We start from the raw sequence: 27,283 nt of genomic DNA on the forward strand, positions 1-27,283 counted from the left end.
ATATGTAATTATGAATGTGTGAAAATTTCAAGCTTCAATTTGGTTGATTTCATGTGAATTTAGTCAATAGGACTTATGTGAGAAAATTCTAAAATGTGATAGGTCAATGTGTGAGGACCTATTAGTGCATGTGGACAAAGGGGGGGACTTGCATGTCAAATTTCCCCCCCTTAATGAGTAGTGGCCGGCCATGACAAAGAATGATGGGCAAAACATGTCATGAAACATGTTTTGTTAGTGGAAGAATAAAATAAGAAGTATGGGTAATAAAGAAATGGAAACAAAAGAAAAAAAAATGTGTGTGTAGTGTTTGTTCCCCCCATTGCCGTGAGCTCAAGAGAAGAAAGGAGAAAAGTTTGTGTTCATCCTTTCTCACCTCCATTTTAGCCTAAATTAGAAAGAAAAAAACAAAGAAAAAAATTTCTCATCCTTTGGTTCATCCTTGGCCAAAAATTTTAAGGAGGAAAGAAGAAGAAAGGTGAAGAGATTCGGCCATGCATGTAGCTAGGCTAAGGTATGTTGATGATGTTTCATGAGATGCATGCATGATTTAGTGGTTAGCTTGAGTTCTACCTAGCCCATGGTCTAAATCTTGCTATGTGATGGAAATGGCACTCGACCATGGATGCATCATTCTTGGTTGATGTTTGATGTTGTGGTAATGAGGTATGAGGATGAGTTAAGATTCGGCCTAGGTGGAGGTTGTGTTAATGCCATTGCATGCAAAATATGAAGCTTGTTAATGATGCATGTGATGATGGCTTGATGATTCTTGAACCTCCTTTTTAGCATTTTTGTGTGAGCACATATGTGCATTGGTTGCTAAAGGGAGAAGAATCGGCTAGCAAGATGTGTGCTAAGGCCGAATGTAACTTTGCATGTTGATGAGCAATGCATGTGTTAAATCGATGAAAAGGGGAGGATGCTTTACTAGTGGGTATATGTGTGTATTAAATGTTGAAATCGACCCCAAAAATGGACATGCATATTCGGCCAAGGGGAAAGAAATTAGCTAATATGTTGTGTTGATGCATGATTTTTGCATGTATGAGACTTTAATGTCTAATGTATGAATATGGGCTAAGTGCCTTGTGTTCATCTTTTGATGCCTAAATGATGAAATCAATTTATTTGTTTGATTAAGCTCAAGAGCAAAGGGGAAATAAATCCGATAAAGGGAAGGAAAAAGTGGTCGAATAGTTAGCGGGATCGTTCGACAACACCCGAGGTAAGTTCTTGAGTAAGAGAGCTTAAATTTCGATGTGATTAAATCATGCTCTATGTGTGGCTATTGAGCCGAATGTGCAAGGACAATATGTGCCTTGTGTTTGAGTTTCGTAAACGAAAATGAAATATGAATGTGCATGATTAATTGAATGCTGTCCGGGCTAAGTCCCGAAGGCTTTGTGCTAAGTGAATATATCCGGATTAAGTTCCGAAGGCATTCGTGCGAGTTGTTAAATCCGGGTTAAGTCCCGAAGGCATTCGTGCTAGTTGTTAAATCCGGGTTAAGTCCCGAAGGCATTCGTGCGAGTTGTTAAATCCGGGTTAAGTCCCGAAGGCATTTGTGCGAGTTGTTAAATCCGGGATATGTCCCGAAGGCATTGTGTGAGTTACTAAATCCGGGCTATGTCCCGAAGGCATTTGAACGAGGAGCTATATCCGGTTAAATCCCGAAGGTACGTGATTTGGTAATGAATGAGCTTGCTGTAAAATTCCAGCGAATACTCGAAAAACATCCCAATATGGGGATATGTTACGTATGTGTTGAATATTAATCGAGCCCTTACAAATAAATGTTCGCTCAGTTGATAAACGAGCTACCGGCCTTCGGCCAAGTTAGTTTATTTTGTATGTACATAAGGGTTGTTAATGTTGTGAAGCAAGTTCGATATCGGTAAATTGCGTATTATGAAATATTCCGTTTAGCTAAATGTGTGCTATTATTTGTGCATGCTGGAATTCCTTGCTCAAACTTACTAAGCATAAATTGCTTACTCGTTACATTGCTCCTCTGTTTTATAGATTTTTGGTTCTCCAGCTATCGGACTCGGGATCTTGAAGTCGAAGTCGCCCACACTATCAAAGGCTCTTTTGGGTACTATTTTGGTTGAATTTTGATATGGCATGTATAGGACTACCCATCGTTGTCTTTCGAGTACTTTATGAAATGTATAAGTGTACAGCCATGCGAAAATGGCTTGTAGAAGTGGAGTATGGCATTAGACCATTCGCATTTATGAATGTATAGATGGTTTCATGATGTAACTATAGTTGGAATGGAAGTGTTGAGCAAATGACCAGCCACTAGAATGGCTAAGTATGATCATATGTGGGCTTATGTATGACTAGGCCCTAGTTGGTCCATGAAACCCCAAATTAGGTAAGGTTTACTTTGAAAACAGAAACTGATAGCAGCAGTGGTGTGGATTGGAAAAATCACAAGAATTCGTAGGAGTGGAATTAAATAGTGAATAAATTATGTAATCGAACCTTGATGAATCTACTTTCATATGGAAGTAACGAAACAATCATAGGAACAGTACAGTAAGAGATATTCGGGTTCTTGTGGAACAGGGCCAGAACAGTTTCTGGATTCCCTATTCCGACTTTGGAAATTCACTATAAATTGACCAGAGATAATTAGGGGTCATACCATATATGTATGGATTCCTCTCTGAGTCTAGTTTCCATAGAAACAAACGGCATCAGCATTGAAGCTCTGTGCAGAGAGATATCCCAGTCGTAATGGGAAAAGGTCAGTGTAGTCGACCCCTGTAACATGGGAGACTTTGACTAATAAACTGTACTAATTGGCCCGACCAAAAATTCTAGAAAAAAATACATAGGTGGGGACATGAGTCTAGTTTCAGGGAAAAATCACAAAACTGATTTTTGAGTGGTGAAACTCAAGATATGATTTTTGAAGCGACTAGTACTCAGACTGGGCAGTGTCTGGAAAAATTTTTCAAAGCTTGTTGACATCTCGTGTCCGACTCCGGTGTCGGCTCGGGTTCGGGGTGTTACATTTTATTGGTATCAGAGCTACGGTTTAGTCGATTCTAGGACTACCGTAATGTGTTGGGTCTAGCTATACATGCCATTTTATGTGATTACTTGATAGTGTGGTGATTTCCGACAATTGTAAACGTGTTTATAGTAATGGATCCCGATCGTGACCGAGAGGTAGCTGATGATCTTGAGAGTGTAGCGCCTGCTCCCGCACAAGGGACAGTGCCGACAGACTCTCAACCTAATGCTAGTAATCCGAATGATGAAGCTAGACAAGCATTCTATAGCGTGATGAATGATTGGTTTAACCAATACATTCGAACTAATATGGCTGTTCCACAACCTCCATTCCCGACAAATACTACCCCCGCACCTACAATACCACCGGTAACGGACCAAATAAGGTCAAATAAGCCCCCAGTTGACAGAATCCGAAAACATGGGGCTACTGAATTTAAGGCTATGGATAGCGATGATGCCGAGCAAGCTGAATTTTGGCTGGACAACACTATCCGGGTACTCGATGAGCTATCTTGTACACCCGATGAATGCCTAAAGTGTGCTATCTCCTTGCTACGTGATTCTGCCTACTATTGGTGGAGTACTCTGACTTCTATTGTGCCCCGAGAGCAAGTAACTTGGGAGTTTTTCCAAACTGAGTTTCGGAAAAAGTATATCAGTCAGAGATTTGTTGATCAAAAACGGAAGGAATTTCTTGAGCTTAAGCAAGGCTCCATGTCAGTTACTGTTTACGAGCGAAAATTTGTTAGACTTAGCAAATACGCTCGGGAATGTGTTTCGTCCGAAGCTATTATGTGTAAACGCTTCGAGGATGGGCTGAATGAAGATATAAAGATGTTCGTTGGCGTTCTTGAAATACGAGAGTTCGTGGTACTTGTTGAACGAGCTTGTAAAGCCGAAGAGCTTAGAAAAGAAAAGCAAAGAGTTGATAAGGGAACTGGAGAGTTTCGTAAAAGATCCTCGGGAAGGTCTCTTCAACAGACATCGAAGAGATTTCGAGATGATGCGGGCCAGTTTAGAGGCACTTCGGGCCTTTTTAGACGAGATCGTGATCGACCCCCTGTGGGTACACGAGGCACTTCGGTCGCCAGTGTTGGGAATGAACGTCAAGATAGAACGAAATGTCGATATTGCGGTAAATGGCATTCGGGGAGTTGTAGATTCCCTGACCGCTCCTGTTACAAGTACGGATCAGTTGACCACTTCACTAAAGATTGCCTGAGGTTGTTTGAACAGAATGAAAATCAGAGTGGGAAACCGGGTGCTACCACTGCTCGAGGTAGACCATCTGGAAATACGGGCAATGCTAGTGGTGGTCAGAGAGGATCAAGAGATGATATAACCAGATCCGAAGCTCGTGCGCCTGCTAGAGCTTATGCTATACTGCCCGCGAGGATGCTTCTTCGCCTGATGTTGTTACCAGTACATTCCCTCTCTTTGATACTAATGTAATTGCTTTGATTGACCCCGGTTCTACTCATTCTTACATATGTGAAACCTTAGCATCCAGTAAGACTTTACCTATTGAGTCTACTGAGTTCGTAATTCGGGTGTCAAATCCCTTGGGTCGTTACGTGCTTGTCGACAAAGTGTGTAAGAAATGTCCCCTGGAAATTCGAGGTTCCTGTTTTCCAGCGGACTTGATGCTTTTGCCGTTTGATGAATTTGATGTTATCCTTGGTTTGAATTGGTTGACCGCGCATGATGCGATTGTGAATTGCAAGGGCAAGACTATTGATTTGAGGTGCGCAAATAACGAAGTAGTCCGAATTGAGTCTGCGGACTTGGAGGGGATGCCAGCTGTATTATCAGCAATGTTGGCATAGAAATATGTAAGAAGAGGGTGCGAAGCATACCTTGCGTATGTACTTGGTGACAAAGAATTAGAAAAGAAACCCGAATCTGTGCCGGTGGTTTGTGAATACCCGGATGTTTTTCCGGAAGAATTACCGGGTTTACCACCTGTTCGGGAGGTAGAGTTTGGTATTGAGCATGTACCTGGGACTACGCCGATTTCGATAGCTCCGTATCGTATGGCACCAACCGAGTTAAAGGAGTTGAAAGCTTAGTTGCAAGAACTGACGGATAGAGGTTTCGCTCGACCAAGTTTCTCACCTTGGGGTGCACCAGTATTGTTCGTGAAAAAGAAGGACGGAACCATGAGGTTGTGCATTGACTATCGCCAGCTGAATAAAGTGACGATAAAGAACAAATATCCGTTGCCGCGCATCGATGATTTGTTCGACCAACTGAAGGGAGCCTCAGTGTTCTCAAAAATAGATTTGAGATCGGGCTATTATCAGTTGCGAATCCGAGATTCAGATATTCCTAAAACTGCCTTCAGAACGAGATATGGTCACTACGAATCCTTAGTGATGCCGTTTGGGCTCACTAATGCCCCTGCAGTATTTATGGATTTGATGAATCGGATCTTCAGGCCGTATTTGGATCGGTTCATAGTGGTGTTCATTGATGACATTTTGGTCTATTCAAGAGACGAGACCGAACATGCTGAGCATCTGAGGCTAGTGCTGCAAATTTTGCGGGATAAGCGGTTATATGCTAAGTTTAGTAAGTGTGAGTTCTGGTTAAGAGAGGTTAGCTTCTTGGGTCATGTGGTATCCGCGTCGGGTATTCGAGTTGACCCGAACAAAATTTCAGCCATACTGGACTGGAAACCTCCGAGAAATGTTACTGAAGTTTGGAGCTTTTTGGGGCTCGCCGGTTATTACCGACGATTTGTGAAAGGTTTCTCGATGATAGCCACACCAATGACGAAGCTACTTCAAAAGGATGTTAAGTTCGAGTGGACGGAGAAATGTCAGAAAAGTTTCGACCAACTGAAAACTCGTTTGACTGAAGCTCCAATTTTGGTGCAACCCGAATCAGGTAAAGAGTTTGTCATCTATAGTGACGCATCTCTACTTGGGTTGGGTTGCGTATTGATGCAAGAAGGTCGAGTTGTGGCCTATGCGTCGAGACAATTGAAGCCACACGAGAGGAATTATCCGACCCATGATCTCGAACTAGCTGCCATCGTGTTTGCTTTAAAAATATGGCGACATTATCTGTTTGGTGAGAAGTGCCATGTATGTTCGGATCACAAAAGTCTCAAATATTTGATGACTCAACGAGACTTGAATCTGCGACAAAGACGTTGGCTTGAGTTGTTGAAAGATTACGAGCTTGTCATTGATTACCACCCGGGAGAGGCTAACATGGTTGCGGACGCCTTAAGCCGGAAGTCATTGTTTGCTTTACGAGCGATGAACGTGCATTTGTCTGTTTTACCAGACAGTGTGTTAGTAGCTGAATTAAAAGCTAAACCATTATTGACTCACCAAATTCGTGAAGCTCAGAAAGTCGATGATGAATTGGTTGCAAAACGGGCTAAGTGTTTTCCGAACGAGGAATCGGAGTTTCAAATTGATGATGTTGATTGTTTGAGGTTCAGAAATCGTTTGTGTGTTCCAAGGAATTCGGAACTCATTTCGATGATTCTGAACGAAGCCCATTGTAGCCGAATGTTAATTCACCCGGGGAGTACGAAAATGTACAACAATTTGAAACGTCAATTTTGGTGGCATGGTATGAAACGGGACATCTCTGACTTTGTTTCGAGATGTTTAATATGTCAACAAGTGAAAGCGGAACATCAAGTGCCTTCAGGATTACTCCAGCCGATCATGATACCCGAGTGGAAATGGGATCAAGTCACAATGGACTTTGTGTCCGGACTGCCTTTGTCAGCAAGTGAGAAGGATGCGATATGGGTTATTTTTGATAGACTGACTAAGTCGGCTCACTTTATCCCCGTGTGTATGGATTTTTCATTGGATAGACTAGCTGAATTGTACGTTTCTCAAATTGTGAGATTACACGGGGTACCTGTTTCTATCGTGTCGGATAGAGATCCGAGATTCACCTCACGATTTTGGAAGAAATTGCAAGAAGCTCTGGGTACCAAACTGCAGTTTAGCACTGCTTTTCACCCCTAAACCGATGGTCAATCCGAGCGGATAATTCAGATACTTGAGGATATGTTGAGATGTTGCATCCTCGAGTTCAGTAGTTCCTGGGAACGGTATTTACCTTTGATTGAATTCGCTTACAACAATAGTTTTCAATCAAGTATTAAGATGGCACCTTACGAGGCTTTGTACGGTCGTAAATGCCGTACACCATTGTTTTGGACCGAGCTCGGTGAAAGTAAAATTTTCGGAGTTGATTTGATTAGAGATGCTGAACAGAAAGTAAAGGTAATCCGTGAAAGTCTGAAGGTAGCCACGGATCGTCAGAAATCGTACGCAGATTTGAAACGAAAAGACATCGAGTATCAGGTGGGAGACAAAGTGTTCCTTAAGGTTTCACCTTGGAAAAAGATACTCAGGTTCGGCCGTAAGGGCAAGTTGAGCCCAAGATTCATTGGGCCGTACGAAATCTCCGAACGAGTTGGTCCGGTTGCGTATAGATTGATTTTGCCCCCGGAGCTTGAAAAGATTCATGACGTCTTTCATGTTTCGATGCTTCGACGCTATCGATCTGATCCATCGCACATAATTAGCCCATCAGAGGTTGAAATTCAAGTCGACATGAGCTATGAAGAAGAACCGATGCGTATCCTAGCTCGTGAAGTGAAGGAGTTGCGAAACAAAAGAGTTCCGCTAGTAAAGGTGTTATGGATCAAACACGGGATCGAGGAAGCTACTTGGGAGACCGAGAGCTCGATGAAAGAACGATACCCAAACCTATTTACCGGTAAGATTTTCGGGGACGAAAATTTCTTAAGTGGGGGAGAGTTGTGACAGCCCAAAGTTGACCCTAGTCGGGAAGTGGTTTCGGGACCGCTAAACTGAGTCACCGAAATGTTTGAATGTGATACTTATTGTCTAGAATATGTAATTATGAATGTGTGAAAATTTCAAGCTTCAATTTGGTTGATTTCATGTGAATTTAGTCAATAGGACTTATGTGAGAAAATTCTAAAATGTGATAGGTCAATGTGTGAGGACCTATTAGTGCATGTGGACAAAGGGGGGGACTTGCATGTCAAATTTCCCCCCCTTAATGAGTAGTGGCCGGCCATGACAAAGAATGATGGGCAAAACATGTCATGAAACATGTTTTGTTAGTGGAAGAATAAAATAAGAAGTATGGGTAATAAAGAAATGGAAACAAAAGAAAAAAAAATGTGTGTGTAGTGTTTGTTCCCCCCATTGCCGTGAGCTCAAGAGAAGAAAGGAGAAAAGTTTGTGTTCATCCTTTCTCACCTCCATTTTAGCCTAAATTAGAAAGAAAAAAACAAAGAAAAAAATTTCTCATCCTTTGGTTCATCCTTGGCCAAAAATTTTAAGGAGGAAAGAAGAAGAAAGGTGAAGAGATTCGGCCATGCATGTAGCTAGGCTAAGGTATGTTGATGATGTTTCATGAGATGCATGCATGATTTAGTGGTTAGCTTGAGTTCTACCTAGCCCATGGTCTAAATCTTGCTATGTGATGGAAATGGCACTTGACCATGGATGCATCATTCTTGGTTGATGTTTGATGTTGTGGTAATGAGGTATGAGGATGAGTTAAGATTCGGCCTAGGTGGAGGTTGTGTTAATGCCATTGCATGCAAAATATGAAGCTTGTTAATGATGCATGTGATGATGGCTTGATGATTCTTGAACCTCCTTTTTAGCATTTTTGTGTGAGCACATATGTGCATTGGTTGCTAAAGGGAGAAGAATCGGCTAGCAAGATGTGTGCTAAGGCCGAATGTAACTTTGCATGTTGATGAGCAATGCATGTGTTAAATCGATGAAAAGGGGGAGGATGCTTTACTAGTGGGTATATGTGTGTATTAAATGTTGAAATCGACCCCAAAAATGGACATGCATATTCGGCCAAGGGGAAAGAAATTAGCTAATATGTTGTGTTGATGCATGATTTTTGCATGTATGAGACTTTAATGTCTAATGTATGAATATGGGCTAAGTGCCTTGTGTTCATCTTTTGATGCCTAAATGATGAAATCAATTTATTTGTTTGATTAAGCTCAAGAGCAAAGGGGAAATAAATCCGATAAAGGGAAGGAAAAAGTGGTCGAATAGTTAGCGGGATCGTTCGACAACACCCGAGGTAAGTTCTTGAGTAAGAGAGCTTAAATTTCGATGTGATTAAATCATGCTCTATGTGTGGCTATTGAGCCGAATGTGCAAGGACAATATGTGCCTTGTGTTTGAGTTTCGTAAACGAAAATGAAATATGAATGTGCATGATTAATTGAATGCTGTCCGGGCTAAGTCCCGAAGGCTTTGTGCTAAGTGAATATATCCGGATTAAGTTCCGAAGGCATTCGTGCGAGTTGTTAAATCCGGGTTAAGTCTCGAAGGCATTCGTGCGAGTTGTTAAATCCGGGTTAAGTCCCGAAGGCATTTGTGCGAGTTGTTAAATCCGGGATATGTCCCGAAGGCATTGTGTGAGTTACTAAATCCGGGCTATGTCCCGAAGGCATTTGAACGAGGAGCTATATCCGGTTAAATCCCGAAGGTACGTGATTTGGTAATGAATGAGCTTGCTGTAAAATTCCAGCGAATACTCGAAAAACATCCCAATATGGGGATATGTTACGTATGTGTTGAATATTAATCGAGCCCTTACAAATAAATGTTCGCTCAGTTGATAAACGAGCTACCGGCCTTCGGCCAAGTTAGTTTATTTTGTATGTACATAAGGGTTGTTAATGTTGTGAAGCAAGTTCGATATCGGTAAATTGCGTATTATGAAATATTCCGTTTAGCTAAATGTGTGCTATTATTTGTGCATGCTGGAATTCCTTGCTCAAACTTACTAAGCATAAATTGCTTACTCGTTACATTGCTCCTCTGTTTTATAGATTTTTGGTTCTCCAGCTATCGGACTCGGGATCTTGAAGTCGAAGTCGCCCACACTATCAAAGGCTCTTTTGGGTACTATTTTGGTTGAATTTTGATATGGCATGTATAGGACTACCCATCGTTGTCTTTCGAGTACTTTATGAAATGTATAAGTGTACAGCCATGCGAAAATGGCTTGTAGAAGTGGAGTATGGCATTAGACCATTCGTATTTATGAATGTATAGATGGTTTCATGATGTAACTATAGTTGGAATGGAAGTGTTGAGCAAATGACCAGCCACTAGAATGGCTAAGTATGATCATATGTGGGCTTATGTATGACTAGGCCCTAGTTGGTCCATGAAACCCCAAATTAGGTAAGGTTTACTTTGAAAACAGAAACTGATAGCAGCAGTGGTGTGGATTGGAAAAATCACAAGAATTCGTAGGAGTGGAATTAAATAGTGAATAAATTATGTAATCGAACCTTGATGAATCTACTTTCATATGGAAGTAACGAAACAATCATAGGAACAGTACAGTAAGAGATATTCGGGTTCTTGTGGAACAGGGCCAGAACAGTTTCTGGATTCCCTGTTCCGACTTTGGAAATTCACTATAAATTGACCAGAGATAATTAGGGGTCATACCATATATGTATGGATTCCTCTCTGAGTCTAGTTTCCATAGAAACAAACGGCATCAGCATTGAAGCTCTGTGCAGAGAGATATCCCAGTCGTAATGGGAAAAGGTCAGTGTAGTCGACCCCTGTAACATGGGAGACTTTGACTAATAAACTGTACTAATTGGCCCGACCAAAAATTCTAGAAAAAAATACATAGGTGGGGACATGAGTCTAGTTTCAGGGAAAAATCACAAAACTGATTTTCGAGTGGTGAAACTGAAGATATGATTTTTGAAGCGACTAGTACTCAGACTGGGCAGTGTCTGGAAAAATTTTTCAAAGCTTGTTGACATCTCGTGTCCGACTCCGGTGTCGGCTCGGGTTCGGGGTGTTACAATCTCACCTCTTTTCTTTTCATTCAACACTTTCATCACCACATACATACATGTATATATATATTTATCATTCCATTCAGCATCATTACATAGACGTTATGACCATTTAAATTAATACAAACTATATGCTTAATGACTTACTTTATGTTGGGTAAAATAATTCCAAGTCGGCTACTCGATGACCTTCGATTTCCCCTTGTTGGACGCCTCTCCTTTAGGTTCTTGAGCTTAAATAAATAAATCAACTAGTTTAATTACCTTGCTAGTTATTTATATCCCATAACATTAATAGTTTCATATCAAAAGAAGCATACGGCAACATTTTATTTTTATTCACCTTATGCTTTTTTACTAACTTTAAGCCATTCGGCTATTGATCACCTAAGATCCAATTACTAAAATTAACCCAATAAATATTTCAATAAAACACACATAAATATTATATACACGGCAACCACCCTTGTTAATTACTCATATATATTTTAATAATTTTCATTTCATCTTATAACCATTCTTGTTCAAAACATTAGAACCTTAACTAATACTTATAAATTGTCTCAAGGCCGAATGCATTCTTACTTCCAAAGTAACATAGTCGATGATATATTTTATTTCAAGGTACATATTCATAATTCAAATTCAACCATATAAACCAATATCACCCACTTGATCAATTATAGAGAATTAAAGTTAATATCACAATGTGTACTCTATATGGCCCATTATACATAATCAAATTTAACATCATCTATATATTTACTCATATGGCCGAATATACATACCCCCATATAATATCATTTTCATTCCATTTAACACTTAATTTCCACCACATAAACACTTGGCCGAATAATCCTAAACTAGCAAAACTCCACATTTGTTCATACCATCTTTTAAATTCACATGTATATTTTATTTTTACATGAACCATAGCCGAATCGTTTTAACCATCAGTAACATAACAAGCATAAATCATACTTATGGATATACCATGGCCGATTCAATCTAATCACATCCAAAATCATCAACCATTTTCAATGCATATAACATATATAAACATGAATAAGTTTCATATAATCTCTTAGCACATTAATTTCTTTCATCAACAATCTTTTGTTTCTTTATCCATCAAAACTTAAAGGTAAGAAAAAAAATCAAGTTCTTCTCACACATACCATAACCGAAAGTTCCATCCAACACTCTAAATTCAAAATTTTAGTATGGCTAGGTAAGAAAAACGTGATGATTAACCTGAACAAACTAAGATTTCAAAAGAAAGATTAACAAAATTTACTAACCTTCTCTTCATTCAAAAGGCCGAATGCCTTTGCCCCCCCTCTTTTTCTTCTTCTTGTACGGCTAAGAAGAACAAGGTAATAACCCTTTTTTTTTCTTTTATTATCCTTAGTATTTCTTTTATTATTTCCTTTCTTTTACATAAAATAATGACCACTTCATGGAAATTTACCACATATTCTAATATATGCTCCATCATGGCCGGCCACTATGTATAAAAAAAGGAGTATTTGACATGCAAAGCCATTATTTTCACTACATGCTTTAATAGGTCCTTATAAATTAACCTATCACATTTCAAAATTTTCTCACATAAGTCCTATTTACTAAAATTCACCTACAATTAAACAAAATTCAAATATGAAATTTTCGCACATGCATATATACATATAATAAGCATCAAATATGACAGCTAATTATTTTTATGACTCGGTTTAGCGGTCCCGAAACCACTTCCCGACTAGGGTCAATTTTGGGCTGTCACAACTCTCCCCCACTCAAGAAATTTTCGTCCCCGAAAATCTTACCGGTAAATAGGTTTGGGTATCGTTCTTTCATCGAGCTCTCGGTTTCCCAAGTAGCTTCCTCGATCCCGTGTTTGAGCCATAAAACCTTTACTAACAGAACCCTTTTGTTTCGCAACCCCTTCACTTCACGAGCTAGGATGCGCATCGGCTCTTCTTCATAACTCATATCGGCTTGAATTTCAACCTCCGACGGACTAATTATGTGCGAAGGATCAGATCTATAGCGTCGAAGCATCGAAACATGAAAGACGTCGTGAATCTTTTCAAGTTCAGGGGGTAAAATCAATCGATACGCAACTGGACCGACTCGTTCGGATATTTCGTATGGCCCAATGAATCTCGGACTCAACTTGCCCTTTCGGCCAAATCTGAGTACCTTTTTCCAAGGCGAAACTTGAAGAAACACTTTATCTCCCACCTGATATTCAATGTCTTTTCGTTTCAAATCCGCATACGATTTCTGACGATCCGTGGCTGCCTTTAGACTTTCACGGATTACCCTTACTTTCTGTTCGGCATCTTTAATCAAATCGACTCCGAAAATTTTACTTTCACCGAGCTCGGTCCAAAACAATGGTGTACGGCATTTACGACCGTACAAAGCCTCGTAAGGTGCCATCTTAATACTTGATTGAAAACTATTGTTGTAAGCGAATTCAATCAAAGGTAAATACCGTTCCCATGAACCACTAAACTCGAGGATGCAACATCTCAACATATCCTCAAGTATCTGAATTATCCGCTCGGATTGACCATCGGTTTGTGGATGAAAAGCGGTGCTAAAATGCAGCTTGGTACCCAAAGCTTCTTGCAATTTCTTCCAAAATCGCGAGGTGAATCTCGGATCTCTATCCGACACGATAGAAATAGGTACTCCATGTAATCTCACAATCTGAGAAACATACAATTCGGCTAGTTTATCCAATGAAAAATCCGTACGCACGGGGATAAAGTGAGCCGACTTAGTCAGTCTATCAACAACAACCCAAATCGCATCCTTCTTGCTTACTGACAATGGCAGTCCGGACACAAAGTCCATTTTGACTCGATCCCATTTCCACTCGGGTATCATGATCGGCTGAAGTAATCCTGAAGGCACTTGATGTTCCGCTTTCACTTGTTGACATATTAAACATCTCGAAACAAAGTCGGAGATGTCCCGTTTCATACCATGCCACCAAAACTGATGTTTCAAATCATTGTACATTTTCGTACTCTCCGGGTGAATTGACATTCGGCTACAATGAGCTTCGTTCAGAATCATCGAAATGAGTTCTGAATTTCTTGGAACACACAACCGACTTCTGAACCTCAAACAATCGTCATCATCAATTTGAAATTCAGATTCCATATTCGGAATACATTCAGCCCGTTTTGCAACCAATTCATCGTCGACTTTCTGAGCTTCACGAATTTGATGAATCAATAATGGTTTGGCCTTTAATTCAGCTACTAACACATTGTCGGGTAGAACAGACAAGTGCACATTCATCGTTCGTAAAGCAAACAGCGATTTCCGGCTTAAGGCGTCCGCAACCACATTAGCCTTTCCCGGGTGGTAATCAATGACAAGCTCGTAATCTTTCAACACCTCAAGCCAACGTCTTTGTCGCAGATTTAAGTCTCTTTGAGTCATCAAATATTTGAGACTTTTGTGATCCGAAAATACATGGCACTTTTCGCCAAACAAATAATGTCGCCATATTTTCAAAGCAAATACGATGGCGGCTAGTTCGAGATCATGGGTTGGATAATTTCTCTCGTGTGGCTTCAATTGTCTCGACGCATAGGCCACAACTCGACCTTCTTGCATCAATACGCAACCCAACCCGAGTAGGGATGCGTCACTATAAATGACAAACTCTTTGCCTGATTCGGGTTGCACTAAAATTGGAGCTTCAGTCAAATGAGTTTTCAGTTGATCGAAGCTTTTCTGACATTTCTCCGTCCATTCGAACTTAGCATCCTTTTGAAGTAGCTTCGTCATTGGTGTGGCTATCATCGAGAAACCTTTTACAAATCGTCGGTAATAACCGGCGAGCCCCAGGAAGCTCCGAACTTCGGTAACATTTCTTGGAGGCTTCCAGTTAAGTATGGCTGAAATTTTGCTCGGGTCAACTCGAATACCCGATGCGGATACCACATGACCCAAGAAACTAACCTCTCTTAACCAGAACTCACACTTACTGAACTTAGCATATAACTTCTTATCCCGCAAAATTTGCAACACTAATCTCAGGTGTAACATGGTAATACATACATCACAATATCATATCACTGAACAGGGGTCTAAGTATTGCTTACCGACCCGTCACAGGTCACAGTCGACTTGGGCGACCCGTGAAACCTTATAGAACTTTTCAGAAAATGGGCTCACACGCCCATGTGGCCTGCCCGTGTAGGCCCATAAGCCCAAGTGGCCCACACGGCCCAAATTGGCCTTGGCTATGTGGATAACAAGGCTTGGCCCAAATTTTCACACGCCTGTGCGGTTCATCTGTATGGGCTCACACGCATATGTGGCCCACACAGCCCAATTGACCGAGCCCGTGTCTCGCACACGGCTTTGCCAGCCATCACATGGCCGTGTCGTCGTGCCCGTGTTGTCACGTACGGCCTGGTTCGTTGACCACACGCCCATGTACTTTCACATGGCTTACCACACGGGCGACCACACGCCTGTGTGTCGTTGACAGAAAGCTTTTCAGCTTTCACTGAATCCCATTTTCTGTGCAATCAGAGTACACACCTATGTTGTTTTCGACGCGTAAGCGCTCTTGAGCTTCTAGAACCTAAAAATCAACCAAAATCCCACTCAATTAATCACTTATTTTGACTTTCTATCAACTAAAATCGGAAGGAACACTCTCTAAAGTCCAACGAAACCCTTGCCTTCGAGCAAGAATAGCGATTCCGCATATTGGAGCACTGACTAGCTGACCACAGCCCCTTAACTGCTACCTAAGTACCTAAAACAAGCCTCCATTAATAGAATATTCGTTAACCAATATGAAAATGCACTTAATTAAACTTATTAAGTCGCATGGAAACGACAGATGGAAATACCGCAATTAGAAAGGATACAAAAGAGTATTAAACGAAGAGGAACAAAAAAAAAGAAGTAGAAAAGAGAAACAGAAGAAACGGAAGGGGACGTCAGAAAATTTTGAAGAAAACTAAAATTTTGGGAAAAGAGGAGGTAAAAATGAAAAAGGAAATCAAATGATGAGATAACCACCCCTTACTTTCCTCCCACAAATCCACTAAACTACAACCACTCTAGAATCCCCACTTTGCCGAAATTTTTGCCCATCACTGAGTAAAAAATAAAACCCATGCTTTTGCAGGGATTCGAACTCTAGACTTCCAATATACCAACACACAGCTTAACCACTAGACCAGCAGACCCATTCTGATAAGCTTTTACAAATAAGTACTTATATGTCTAATAACCAAAGACCAGGCTTCATTCAGATAAAAACCAAAATTTGCCAAAACTAGGTCTAGAACTTGGGGCCTTACACACACACCCAGAACACTTAACTACTGAAGCAGATATACAGTTGTGTCAAGTTCTAACAGAATCAAAAATATAAATTTTGGGGGCGTTACAACTCTACCCTCCTAAAAGAAAATTTCATCCTCGAAATTTTCCTGATAAAAAATGTGAGGATACTACTGACGCATCAAATCCTTCGGCTCCCAAGTAGCCTCCTCAGTGCTATGATTCCACCACAACACCTTCACTAAGGGGATAGATTTCCTATGCAGAACCTTAACGTCATGATCTAGGATCTGAACCGGCTCTTCCTCGAATGTTAGATCTGGTCTAACCTCAATCTCCTCCACAGGCACAATGTGTGTGGGATCAGAGCGATAGTGCTTGAACATTGAGACGTGGAATACATCTATGAATGTGGTTTAACTCCAGTGGTAACTCCAACTAATAAGCGACATGTCCTACTCGCTTCAGAATTCTGTAAGGGCCGATAAATCGAGGGCTCAACTTGTCCTTGTGACCGATCCTCAGAACCTTCTTCTATAGTGAGACCCTAAGGAAAACCATGTCTCCCACAGAATACTCGATATCCTTCCTTTTCAAATCCGTATAGGACTTCTGTCTATCAGAAGCCGCCTTTAGGTGATCTCGAATCAAACGGACTTTATCTTCAGTCTCTGATACCAACACCGGACCCAGAACACATCTCTCACCTAACTCAGTCCAGCATAAGAGAGTGCGACACTTATGTCCATACAATGCCTCGTAAGGTGCCATCTGTATACTAGATTGATAGCTGTTGTTGTAAGTGAACTCTGCTAATGGCAAGTACTCTTCCCAACTGCCTCGAAAGTCTATAATGCAACCCCTCAACATGTCCTCTAGAATCTGAATCACCTTCTCCGACTGACCATATGTTTGAGGATGGAAAGTAGTATTGAAGTCTAATCTTGAACCCAAAGCCTCATGAAACTTCTGCCAGAACCGAGACGTAAAACAAGGATCCCTATCAGAAATGATCAAGACAGGTACCCCATGTAGCCTCACTATCTCAGAAATGTAAAGTTTGGCCAACTTCTGTAAGGAAAAGTCTATTTTAACCGGAATGAGATGTGCAGTCTTGGTCAATTGATCCATGATGACCCAAACAGAATCCTTTTTAGTGGGTGTTAGAGGCAACCCAGTAATGAAGTACATCGTTACTCTCTCCATATCCATAACGGTATCTTAACAGGCTGCAGCAAACCCGAAGGTAACTGATGCTCAGCCTTAACTTGCTGACAAGTCAAACAGCAAGCAACAAAGTTGGTAACTTCACGTTTCAACCCTGGCCACCAGTACAACTCTCAGAGATCTCGGTACATCTTGTTCCCACTGGGATGCATAGTATAGAGGCTACTATGCTCCTCCCTCAGAATCGACTGCCTTAGATCCTCATCATTCGGTACATAGATCCATCCTCGGAAACACAATACCCCATCATCATTAATCCCAAAATCCGTAGTAACCTCACTCTTAATCAGACGGAAACTCAACTCAAGAGACTTATCTCTCATTTGTTTATCCCTGATCTGATCAATCCATGGCGGTCTTACCTGCAGCTCAGCCAATAAACCCCCATCATCGAATAAACTGAGTCGAGCGAACATCGCTCTCAAGTCAGCCATAGCTCTACGGCTAAGCGCATTAGCCACCACATTGGCCTTACCAGGATGATACTCAATACTGCAGTCATAATCCTTAAGCAGTTCAACCCATCGAAGCTGCCTAAGGTTCAACTCATTTTGAGTGAGGAGATATTTGAGGATTTTATGATCAGTGTAAATGATACACTTCTCACCGTATAGATAGTGCCTCCAGATCTTAAAAGCAAAGACCACTACTGCCAACTCCAAATCGTGCGTCGGATAATTAACCTCATGAGTCTTGAGCTGACGAGATGCATACGCAACAACTTTACTCTCTTGCATCAGAACACAACCCAAACCCACATGTGACGCATCACTATATACCACAAAGTCCTTAGCGGTTTCAGGCTGAATCAGAACAGGTGCTTGAGTTAGCACGGTCTTGAGCTTCTCAAAGCTCTCCTGCTATGCATCAGTCCACACAAAAGGAACTTCCTTATGCAGCAGCTTAGTTATCAGAGGTAGGATCAAAGAGAACCCTTCTACGAATCGTCGATAATTTCCTGCCAGCCCTAGAAAACTGTGAATTTCTGACACATTCTTTGGCTGTTTCCAACTCAACACAGCCTCAATCTTACGAGGATCTACATGAATCCACTCAGCAGAAATCACATACCCCAAAAAGGTTACCTCTCTAAGCCAGAACTCACACTTCGTAAACTTCGCATACAACTGTTTCTTTCGTAGAGTCTACAGAACTACTCTGAGATGCTCATCATTCTCGCCCTCTAACTTAGAATATACCAAGATGTCGTCAATGAAAACCATCACGAATTGGTCCAAATAGGGTTGGAACACTCGATTCATCAAATCCATGAATGCTTGTAATGTCCGTACCGAGTCCTAAACACTGTCTTATGCACATCGGCCTCCTTAACTCTTAACTGATGATAATCCAAAGGCAAATCGATCTTAGAGAACACTGAAGCCCCTCTGAACTGATCGAATAAGTTATTTATCCTCAGAAGCAGATACTTATTCTTGATTGTCAACTTATTCAACTGATGGTAGTTGATACACATCCTCATTGTCCCATATTTCTTCTTTACAAACAGAACAGGTGCTCCCCACGAAGACACACTGGGATGAATAAATCCACGATCCAACAGCTCTTGCAATTGAGCTTTAAGCTCTGTCAGCTCTTTCGGTGCCATTGGATAAGGGGTAATAGTCACCGGAGCTGAACTCGAAATCAACTTGATACCAAATTCTACCTCACGACTCGGAGCCAATCCCAATAATTCTTCTAGAAAAACATCTGGAAAGTCCCTTACAGTTCGGATGTCCTTAACCGTAGAGTCCACATAATCAGCAACACTAATGAAAGCCAAGAATGCCTCACACTCCTTCCTTATTAACTTCTCTACCCTCAATGCAGATATCACATTAGTCAAATAATCTCGGCATTCCCCAATCACGACCACCTCATTATCCCCCACGATCCTCAGAATAACCCTTTTCGTAGCATAGTCCAGATTCACTTGATGTTTGACCAGCCAGTCCATGCCCAAAATCAAGTCGAACTCCTCAAAAGGAAGCTGCATCAGATAAGCTAGAAATACAGTCCCTTGGACATCTAACGGAACGTCTCTAAATAGTTTACTAACTCCAATAGACTACCCCAATAGACTCACCACTGTTATCTCACTAGAAATGCTCTCAAACGGCAACCCCAAGGTCTCAGACACCGTACTAGCTATGTAAGAGTGTGTAGAGCCCATGTCTATCAAAGCAAAGTAATGTACATTAAAAATTAGAAACGTACCCGTGATGACATTTGGAGTATCTCGATCCTCATGGTGACTTGCAGCATAGACCAGTGCAGGCTGTCTCGCCTCAGTCAGTCTAGCACCTTTGCTCGGTGCTCTCTGTCCGTGGCCCATGCCGTTACCACCTCTAGCCTGACCTTGGCCCCTAGGTGGCTGCTGAACTACCCTGGGTGGCTGTGCAATCTCATTAACCGGAGTTTGCATCTAATTAGTCCTCAATGGATAGTCCTTAACACGGTGCTTCGTAGACCCACACCTCAAATGTAACACCCTCTAACCCTTATCCGTATCAGTCAGTACAATTCATTTACGGTTATTAATTAAAATAATTATTTCCACTTATCACAAATTTAAAAAATTATCAAATAATTCAAATTTATACCAATTAAGCCAAATCCTATTATATACCATTACCAAACCTAATTCTAAATATTTCATCAATACATTGACAATTCAAAATACACACACATGCCATTACCAACTATTAACACGCTTTACCTCATTGAATTCGGGTCAACCTGGGATGTTGATTCTACATTCTAGCTTTAACTTAACCTACGCACGAAAACAAACCGTACGCTGAGTATGAACTCAGTAGTATTTGTATAACCCGAACACTTAATGAAATGAAAATATATAACAAACACTTAAAATCATATACAATTACAATTATTCAATTATTTAATTCATAGATAAATTCTTTATAACTTATTCCATTCTTTTCACTTACTAACCTGTATAGCTTTCCATGATTTATTCACAAGTCATTTAAACAATAATTTTATTCACTTTTATCCAATTCAGAGGTATATAATTCATTTATCTCAGTCATACTTTAGTTCACTGTTTAATATCAATAAACTATATTCAAATATTCACTTTTCAATCAGTATTCTGTACTTATCCATTTCAATAACAGTCAATATTTTTCGATAACGGTCAATTGATCTTTATTATTCAACAACAATCAATCATTAAAGAAACCAGTCATTCAGTATTTTTATTTACCCCTATTAATATGACTCGGACATTGATGGATACACGAATTCCAACCCAAACACACCAGTACTGCACATTGTGCCTAAACGGTACGTAGTACCTGATCAATATACGACACATAAGTGCCTAAAACGATACACGAGGTGCCTAATATGACACACAAGGTGCTTGATACGACACATAAAGTGCCTGATATATGACACATAAAGTTCCTGATCGGCAAAGCCGATAAATCCAGTACCCTTCCAAATCCTATGGCATGTCAATTATATCCGAATCAGCCCGACTAGTTAATAGGGTATTCCATATTACTTTTCAATTTCAATTTCATTCTCAATTTAATTACAACTCAATTCAATATAATTCAATTGACTTTTTAATAACAAATATTCGATTTCACAATAGTCACTTATTCATACTAATTTCATCACATTTCTAACCAATATATTTTCCAATATAACATACATTCAATATTCAATTTCCACATCAATCACATATATTCATATAAATTCAATAAATTTATCACATACTAAATCAATTCATTTCAATTATAAAGACACAATACAAATAATTCCCATCTTAATTATTTATCATAACATTTACCCAAAATTCAATTATCGTAATTGCACAATATCACATTTACACATATATATATATATATTTATAATATATAATTCAATTTAATTCAATCAATATAAATTCATCACATACCAAATTAATCCATTTCCATTACAAACACAATAATTCTCACTTCAACATTTACTAAATGCATTGAATAAAAAATATAACAATTAATAGCTAGGTTCGAATTATAGAAATACAAGTCGTAATTTCCGAGCTAACCCTTGTCGACTTTGCCTTTTTCTTGCTTAGCCGAGATTTCTGACACAATGTTAGCTATGGAAATTAAAACAATTTAAAATTTATCAATATACAATTTCATTTTTATTTATTCCAATTTCAACTCAATATTTACATGACTTCTAATTTAATCCCAATTCAAACTAACTTGTTTTCTTTACAATTTATTCTCTATTTTTCACTCAACTATCACTTAAAACAAAATTTCAACTCTCTAATTTCTCCATAAATTCATAAATTCAAATTTCTTTCAATTTAGTCCTTAAAGCATAAAACTTATGAATTACTTTATAATTCAATCCTTATTTCACTTCTAACTTGAATTTCTATCAATTTAATCCCTAATTCATCATTTTATTCAACATGAACCATATTTAGAAATCTAATATCTTCTAAAATATCAACTTAATTCCATCAAAACTTTATTCCAAGGCTTTTAAAACATCAAAATTAAGTAAAATTGACTTACCTATTTAGACTTCAAACTTCAAACCCTCAATTTTCCGTTTTCTTCTTTCCTTTCTTTCTTTTTTTCCTTCCTTCTCTGTTTCGTTTCTTCTATTCTGTTTCGTTCCTTCTTTTTCTTTCTTTTATTTTCATTAAACTATTATATATATTATTTGTACTTAAATTAGTAATACTTACTTATTATTTATATATGTGTATATTATTAGTACATATGTATCCATTTATAACTATACATTTGGCATAATTTAATTTATTTATTACATAAAAATTTTATAATATAATTATTTAATTGATAAAAATCTTTTACTTAATAGTTATCTATTTAATAACTAAATACAAGTATTACAAATGTATGTATTTTTATTAATACACTTGTATCAAATCATCATCACACATTTATCTTTCTTTAATTCATTTATTTATTTACTTTATTTAATTTTAATAATTAAATATTTACTTAAATAATAAGTAAATACATACATGTATTACAAACGTATGTATAATATTTATTACATATGTATATTTTTATTACTACACATTTGTCACTATTTTAATTTATTAATAATAATTTAATATCAATTAAATAATAATAACCAAAATAATAATAAATTAATTATTCTAAGAAAAATCTTATATTTTTCCATCTTTTGCCTCCTAAATTAGGACAAATAGCATAATTGCCATATTGGTCCTTTACATTTTCTTTTAATCTATAATTCAACTTTCACACTTTATTCAATTTAATCCTTATACCTATTTAGCCTCAATTTAAGCTAATTCACCTTATTAAACTCTAATTAATCACTCAATTAACTTACGAATCCATTTTTCAGAAACGGAGACCCGAAAATAAACTTTTTCGATAATCGTAAAATTCGGGTCGTTACATCAAACAAGCTCCAGTAGCCCTCCAACACTAGTCCGGATGGTGTTTATTACAGTGCTGACAGATCGTCACCCAGTAGGTGTAACAGTAGGCCCAACTCTCACGGGCCCATCAAACATGGCTTTTTTCCTAGGCCGCATCCCAGAATTCACAAGCTCTGCATCCCTCTTAGCCTTCCCTCTATCTCGGTTTTGGTGCTCAGTGCGCTTTACTTCCTCGGTGATTTTCGCCTTTTTAACCAGTGTAGAGAAATCCCGCTCCCTCTGAGGAGCTATCAGAACCCGTAAACTGTCCTGGAGACCATCCTCAAAACGGACACAGCGCTCATACTCTGTCACCACCATGCCCCTCGCATAACGGCTCAGTCTCAGAAACTCGGCCTCATACTTGGCCACTGAACAATCTTCTTGAGTAAGATTAAGGAACTCCAGTCTTCGAGAGTCGATATAACTGGCCCCTACATATTTGCTCTGGAAAGCTATCTTAAACAGATCCCATGTCAATCGGTTGAGCTGAGTGTCTTCTTTAATCGTCAACCACCACTGGTATGACTCATCACGAAGCAAATACACAACTTCCTTAAGCTTTTCCTCAGCAGTGAAATCTAGGTCATCCATAATACGTTCCGTGGCATCCATCCAGTACTCGGCCACATTAGAAGCAACTCCAGTGATACCCCTAAATACCTTGGCCCCATTGGACCGGAGTCGTTTCGTAACAGACCCACAGCCTTCAGAACCAATGTTGGGCCCAACGACCCTCTCTAGAATCCGTAGCATGGCTTGGGACAGTGCGTTGTTCCCAGCCGTACGATCGTGTAACCCCATCCCAGACCTAGTCTCAGTAATAGGGGACACTTGCATCTTACCAGTGTCCAGATTTGGAATTGTGCCAGATGCGAATGGCTCAGCTCGAGCCCCTCTACGGCCCCTACCACGGCCTCTAGTACCCCGTCTACGAGTACCACGTGTGCTCATCGTAATTTTGGATAAATTTGTATTAACAGTTTTATGCAAATCAGTTTACAGTTTCGATATTTATTAACAAATATTTTATAAAGTAAAGTTATCAGAGTGTTCAGACTCTGTTATCCCAAGTCGTAGTTTACTACAGTTTTCAGTTTACACTACCTAGAGTACTTCAATAAAGTCTACTACCTACAGTAGTTTCATAGCATACAATAGTATTTTCAAACAAATCCAAATAGAATTTCAGTATATTCTAAGCATGCATTCAACCAATACTTATCAGAGTTCTAGAAACTTACAGGATCGGCGCCAAAGACTCGGTGTACCACTTATTTATCAAATATATTTCAAATCATTTTACAAATCATTTCACAAAAACTAGTTTTTTTACAACCCAAATCCACAGTCAAGTTTTGCAACCTGACTCTGATACCACTAAATGTAACACCTCAAACCCGGCCTAGACATTATGGCCAAATCTGGCGATATCACATGAGAGTGTTTTCTTAGAAACCATTTGGAATTAGGAAAACCATACTTGGGTGTTGTAGCTTATAATCCATGTTCCCAGTTTAAAAGCCCAAATTATATACCAAAAGTCCAAGTCCAAAATTACATTAAAATATTCCCAAAATAATGAATAAAACAAAAGTAGTAAGTTTATGATAAACCGTAATTTGTACATATTTTTACCCCATGCTTGGCATATTTATGAATGATTTCTCCTTGGTTTTAGTGAATTCGATGCTTTTAATCCTTTAATTTCATGTTTTATACTCAAGAGAGCTTAGGATAGCAAAAGGAGCGAGAAACAAGCCAAAAATGAACAAATTGGGCTTAAATCAGTGTTTTACACGGCCTAAGCACTTCCACATGGGTAGACCACACGCCCGTGTGTCATGGCCATGTCGACTAAGAACCAACTCAGTATTGCACACGGCCTGAACACCTTCATACAGGCATGGCACACGGTCGTGTCTCTGCCGAGCCCAAGCCTTGTTCTATTCAAAAAATGGCACTTTTGAGGATTTTGGAAGCATTCTAAAGCCTATATAAACACCCTAGAAGAGGATTAGGGGGGACACACAGAGTGGGAGGCAGAAAATACTCTCGACTAGCCATCAGAATCACCTCAGAGCCAGGATCTACATCAAGACTGAAGATTTCCATCCAATTTCTTAAAAGTTCTTTGGTTTCTTTGTGTTTTGTTGTTTTCTAAACTTTGAGATGTTTTCCATTATTATTATGAAATAAACTCCCTAAATACCTAAGGGAGATGAACCCTATGACGGATCTTATTATGCTTTGATTTATATGATAAATACTTGTTCTTTTTCTTAATTATGAGTTTTAATTCTTGCTTTAATATTTCAGGATATTAATCCAGGTTTTTGATGTGCTTATTTAGTGGAGCAAAAGTCTCTGTTTAAGAGTAGATCATTTATAATTAAACGGAGTTGAATGCAATCCTAGAGATAGGACGACATAAATTTACCGGATTAGAGTCAAATCTAATAAGGGAATCCATAGATCGAGTTAATGCGACAATAGGTATTTCAATTAGAAAGAGATTTCAATTAATCAACTTAGAGTCAGTTGTTCTTCGTCTCGAGAGAGATATTAACATAAATTAAGAATTTCTATGGAATAAGTCAAGTGAATAAATCATCTAAGTCAAAGGTAACAAGTGAAGTCTAGGTGGATTTTTTCTTGGGTATTGTCTTCTCAATTGGTTTTCCTAAAACATTTTCCAACTTTCGCCTCTGTCGTGATCTTAGATAAATTAGAAAATTAGTTTAGTTTAAAAACACCCTTAAATTCTTAGGCTAGATAATCAAAAGAGAGTAACTACTAGTACTTTTAGTCCTCGTGGATACGATATTCCGGTCTCACCATAACTATATTACTGTTCAATAGGTGCGTTTGCCTTAAGTCGGATTATTAGTTAGTTTCACGACCATCAATTTATAAACCAGATGAATGTGAGCATGGTCACCGTGGAGTCCTCTACTTCACCGATCCGCATACTGCTGGGGATTACCTAAACAGATAAAACAAATAAGGATGAGTTTTCGCAAACTCAGTGTGTACATCCCCAAAGTTCAGCATGCATATAGACAGATATCAGAAAATAGTCATAACTCGGGCCTAATCCCTTTTTACAGAATCGATGTGGGCCTTGGCCCACTCAGAACAGAAACAGATACAAACTTAGGGCCTTAACCCATCTCAGATATAGCATGCATAACAGATCAGAATAACAGAACATGTCCAACAACCCTGCACACCAACTCCGTCCAACCCAACACACTATGTGGGGATAAAATTGACCCACCCATCCCTGCACACCAAATATGGGCATAAAATCGAACCATGCAACCTTACATACCATAAAGTTCCGTAATGCAGCACATGTCATAAATATGTAGCTTAGCTGCCAGATAACAGGCTTATGAAGCCTTCAAATACTTCCTTCACTTCATCAAACCCACCCCGATGCAATGCGTCATACAATATGGCATGCTATAATGCAGATAAACATATCATGCATTTATATTTAAAATAGTATAGATACACATGTTAGGTGTAACATGGTAACACATACATCACAATATCATATCACGGAATAGGGGTCTAAATATTGCTTACTGACCTTTCGATAGGTCACATTCGACTTGGGCGACCCGTGAAACCTTACAGAACTTTTCAAAAAAATGGGCTCACACGCCCATGTGGCCTGCCCGTGTGGCCCACACGGCCTAAATTGGCCTTGGCTGTGTGGATCACACAGCCTGGCCCAAATTCTCACACGCTCATGTGGTCCACACGACCCAATTGGCTGAGCCCGTGTCTCGTACACAGCTTCGCCAGCCATCACACGACCATGTCTTTCGCACCCGTGTTGCGCCTACACGACCTGGTTCGTCAACCGCATGCCCGTGTGGCATCGATAGAAAGCTTTTCGGCTTCCACAGAATCTCATTTTCTATACAATCGGAGTACACACCTGTGTTGTTTTCAATACGTAAGCGCTCCTGAGCTTCCAGAACCTAAAAGTCAACCAAAATTCCACTCAATTAATCACTTATTTCGACTCTCCATCAACTAAATCGGAAGGAACACACCCTAAAGTCCAACGAAACCCTTAACTTAGAGCAAAAAGAGCGATTCCGCACACCAGAGCACTGGCTGGCTAACCACAGCCCCTTAACTTCTAGCTAAGTACCCAAAACAAGCCTCCATTAACAGAATATTCGTTAACCAATACGAAAACACATTTAATCAAACTTACCGAGTCCCACGAAAATGACAGATAGAAACACTGCAATTAGAAATGATGCAAAAAGAGTATTAAACGAAGAGGAACAAAAAAAAAGTAGAGAAGAGAAACAAAAGAAATGGAAGGGGAC

General features: G+C 39.4%; 2 protein-coding genes across 2 annotated transcripts; both read right to left on the reverse strand.

The window, feature by feature from the left end:
* Positions 1–15,446: 15,446 nt before the first annotated feature.
* Positions 15,447–17,011, reverse strand: LOC107939696 (uncharacterized). The gene is made up of 3 exons (XM_016873062.1): positions 16,799–17,011; positions 16,477–16,617; positions 15,447–15,527 (listed from the first exon to the last, which is right to left on the reverse strand). Exons 1-3 carry the CDS (start codon positions 17,009–17,011, stop codon positions 15,447–15,449), a joined length of 435 nt encoding a protein of 144 aa, XP_016728551.1.
* A 5,962-nt stretch (positions 17,012–22,973) lies between these two features.
* Positions 22,974–23,768, reverse strand: LOC107935676 (uncharacterized). Its single transcript, XM_016868298.1, has one exon. The coding sequence runs from the start codon at positions 23,766–23,768 to the stop codon at positions 22,974–22,976; it is 795 nt and encodes a 264-aa protein (XP_016723787.1).
* Positions 23,769–27,283: the final 3,515 nt, after the last annotated feature.

Source organism: Gossypium hirsutum, chromosome A01, assembly GCF_007990345.1.
Source record: "Gossypium hirsutum isolate 1008001.06 chromosome A01, Gossypium_hirsutum_v2.1, whole genome shotgun sequence".
Lineage (NCBI taxonomy): Eukaryota > Viridiplantae > Streptophyta > Magnoliopsida > Malvales > Malvaceae > Gossypium > Gossypium hirsutum.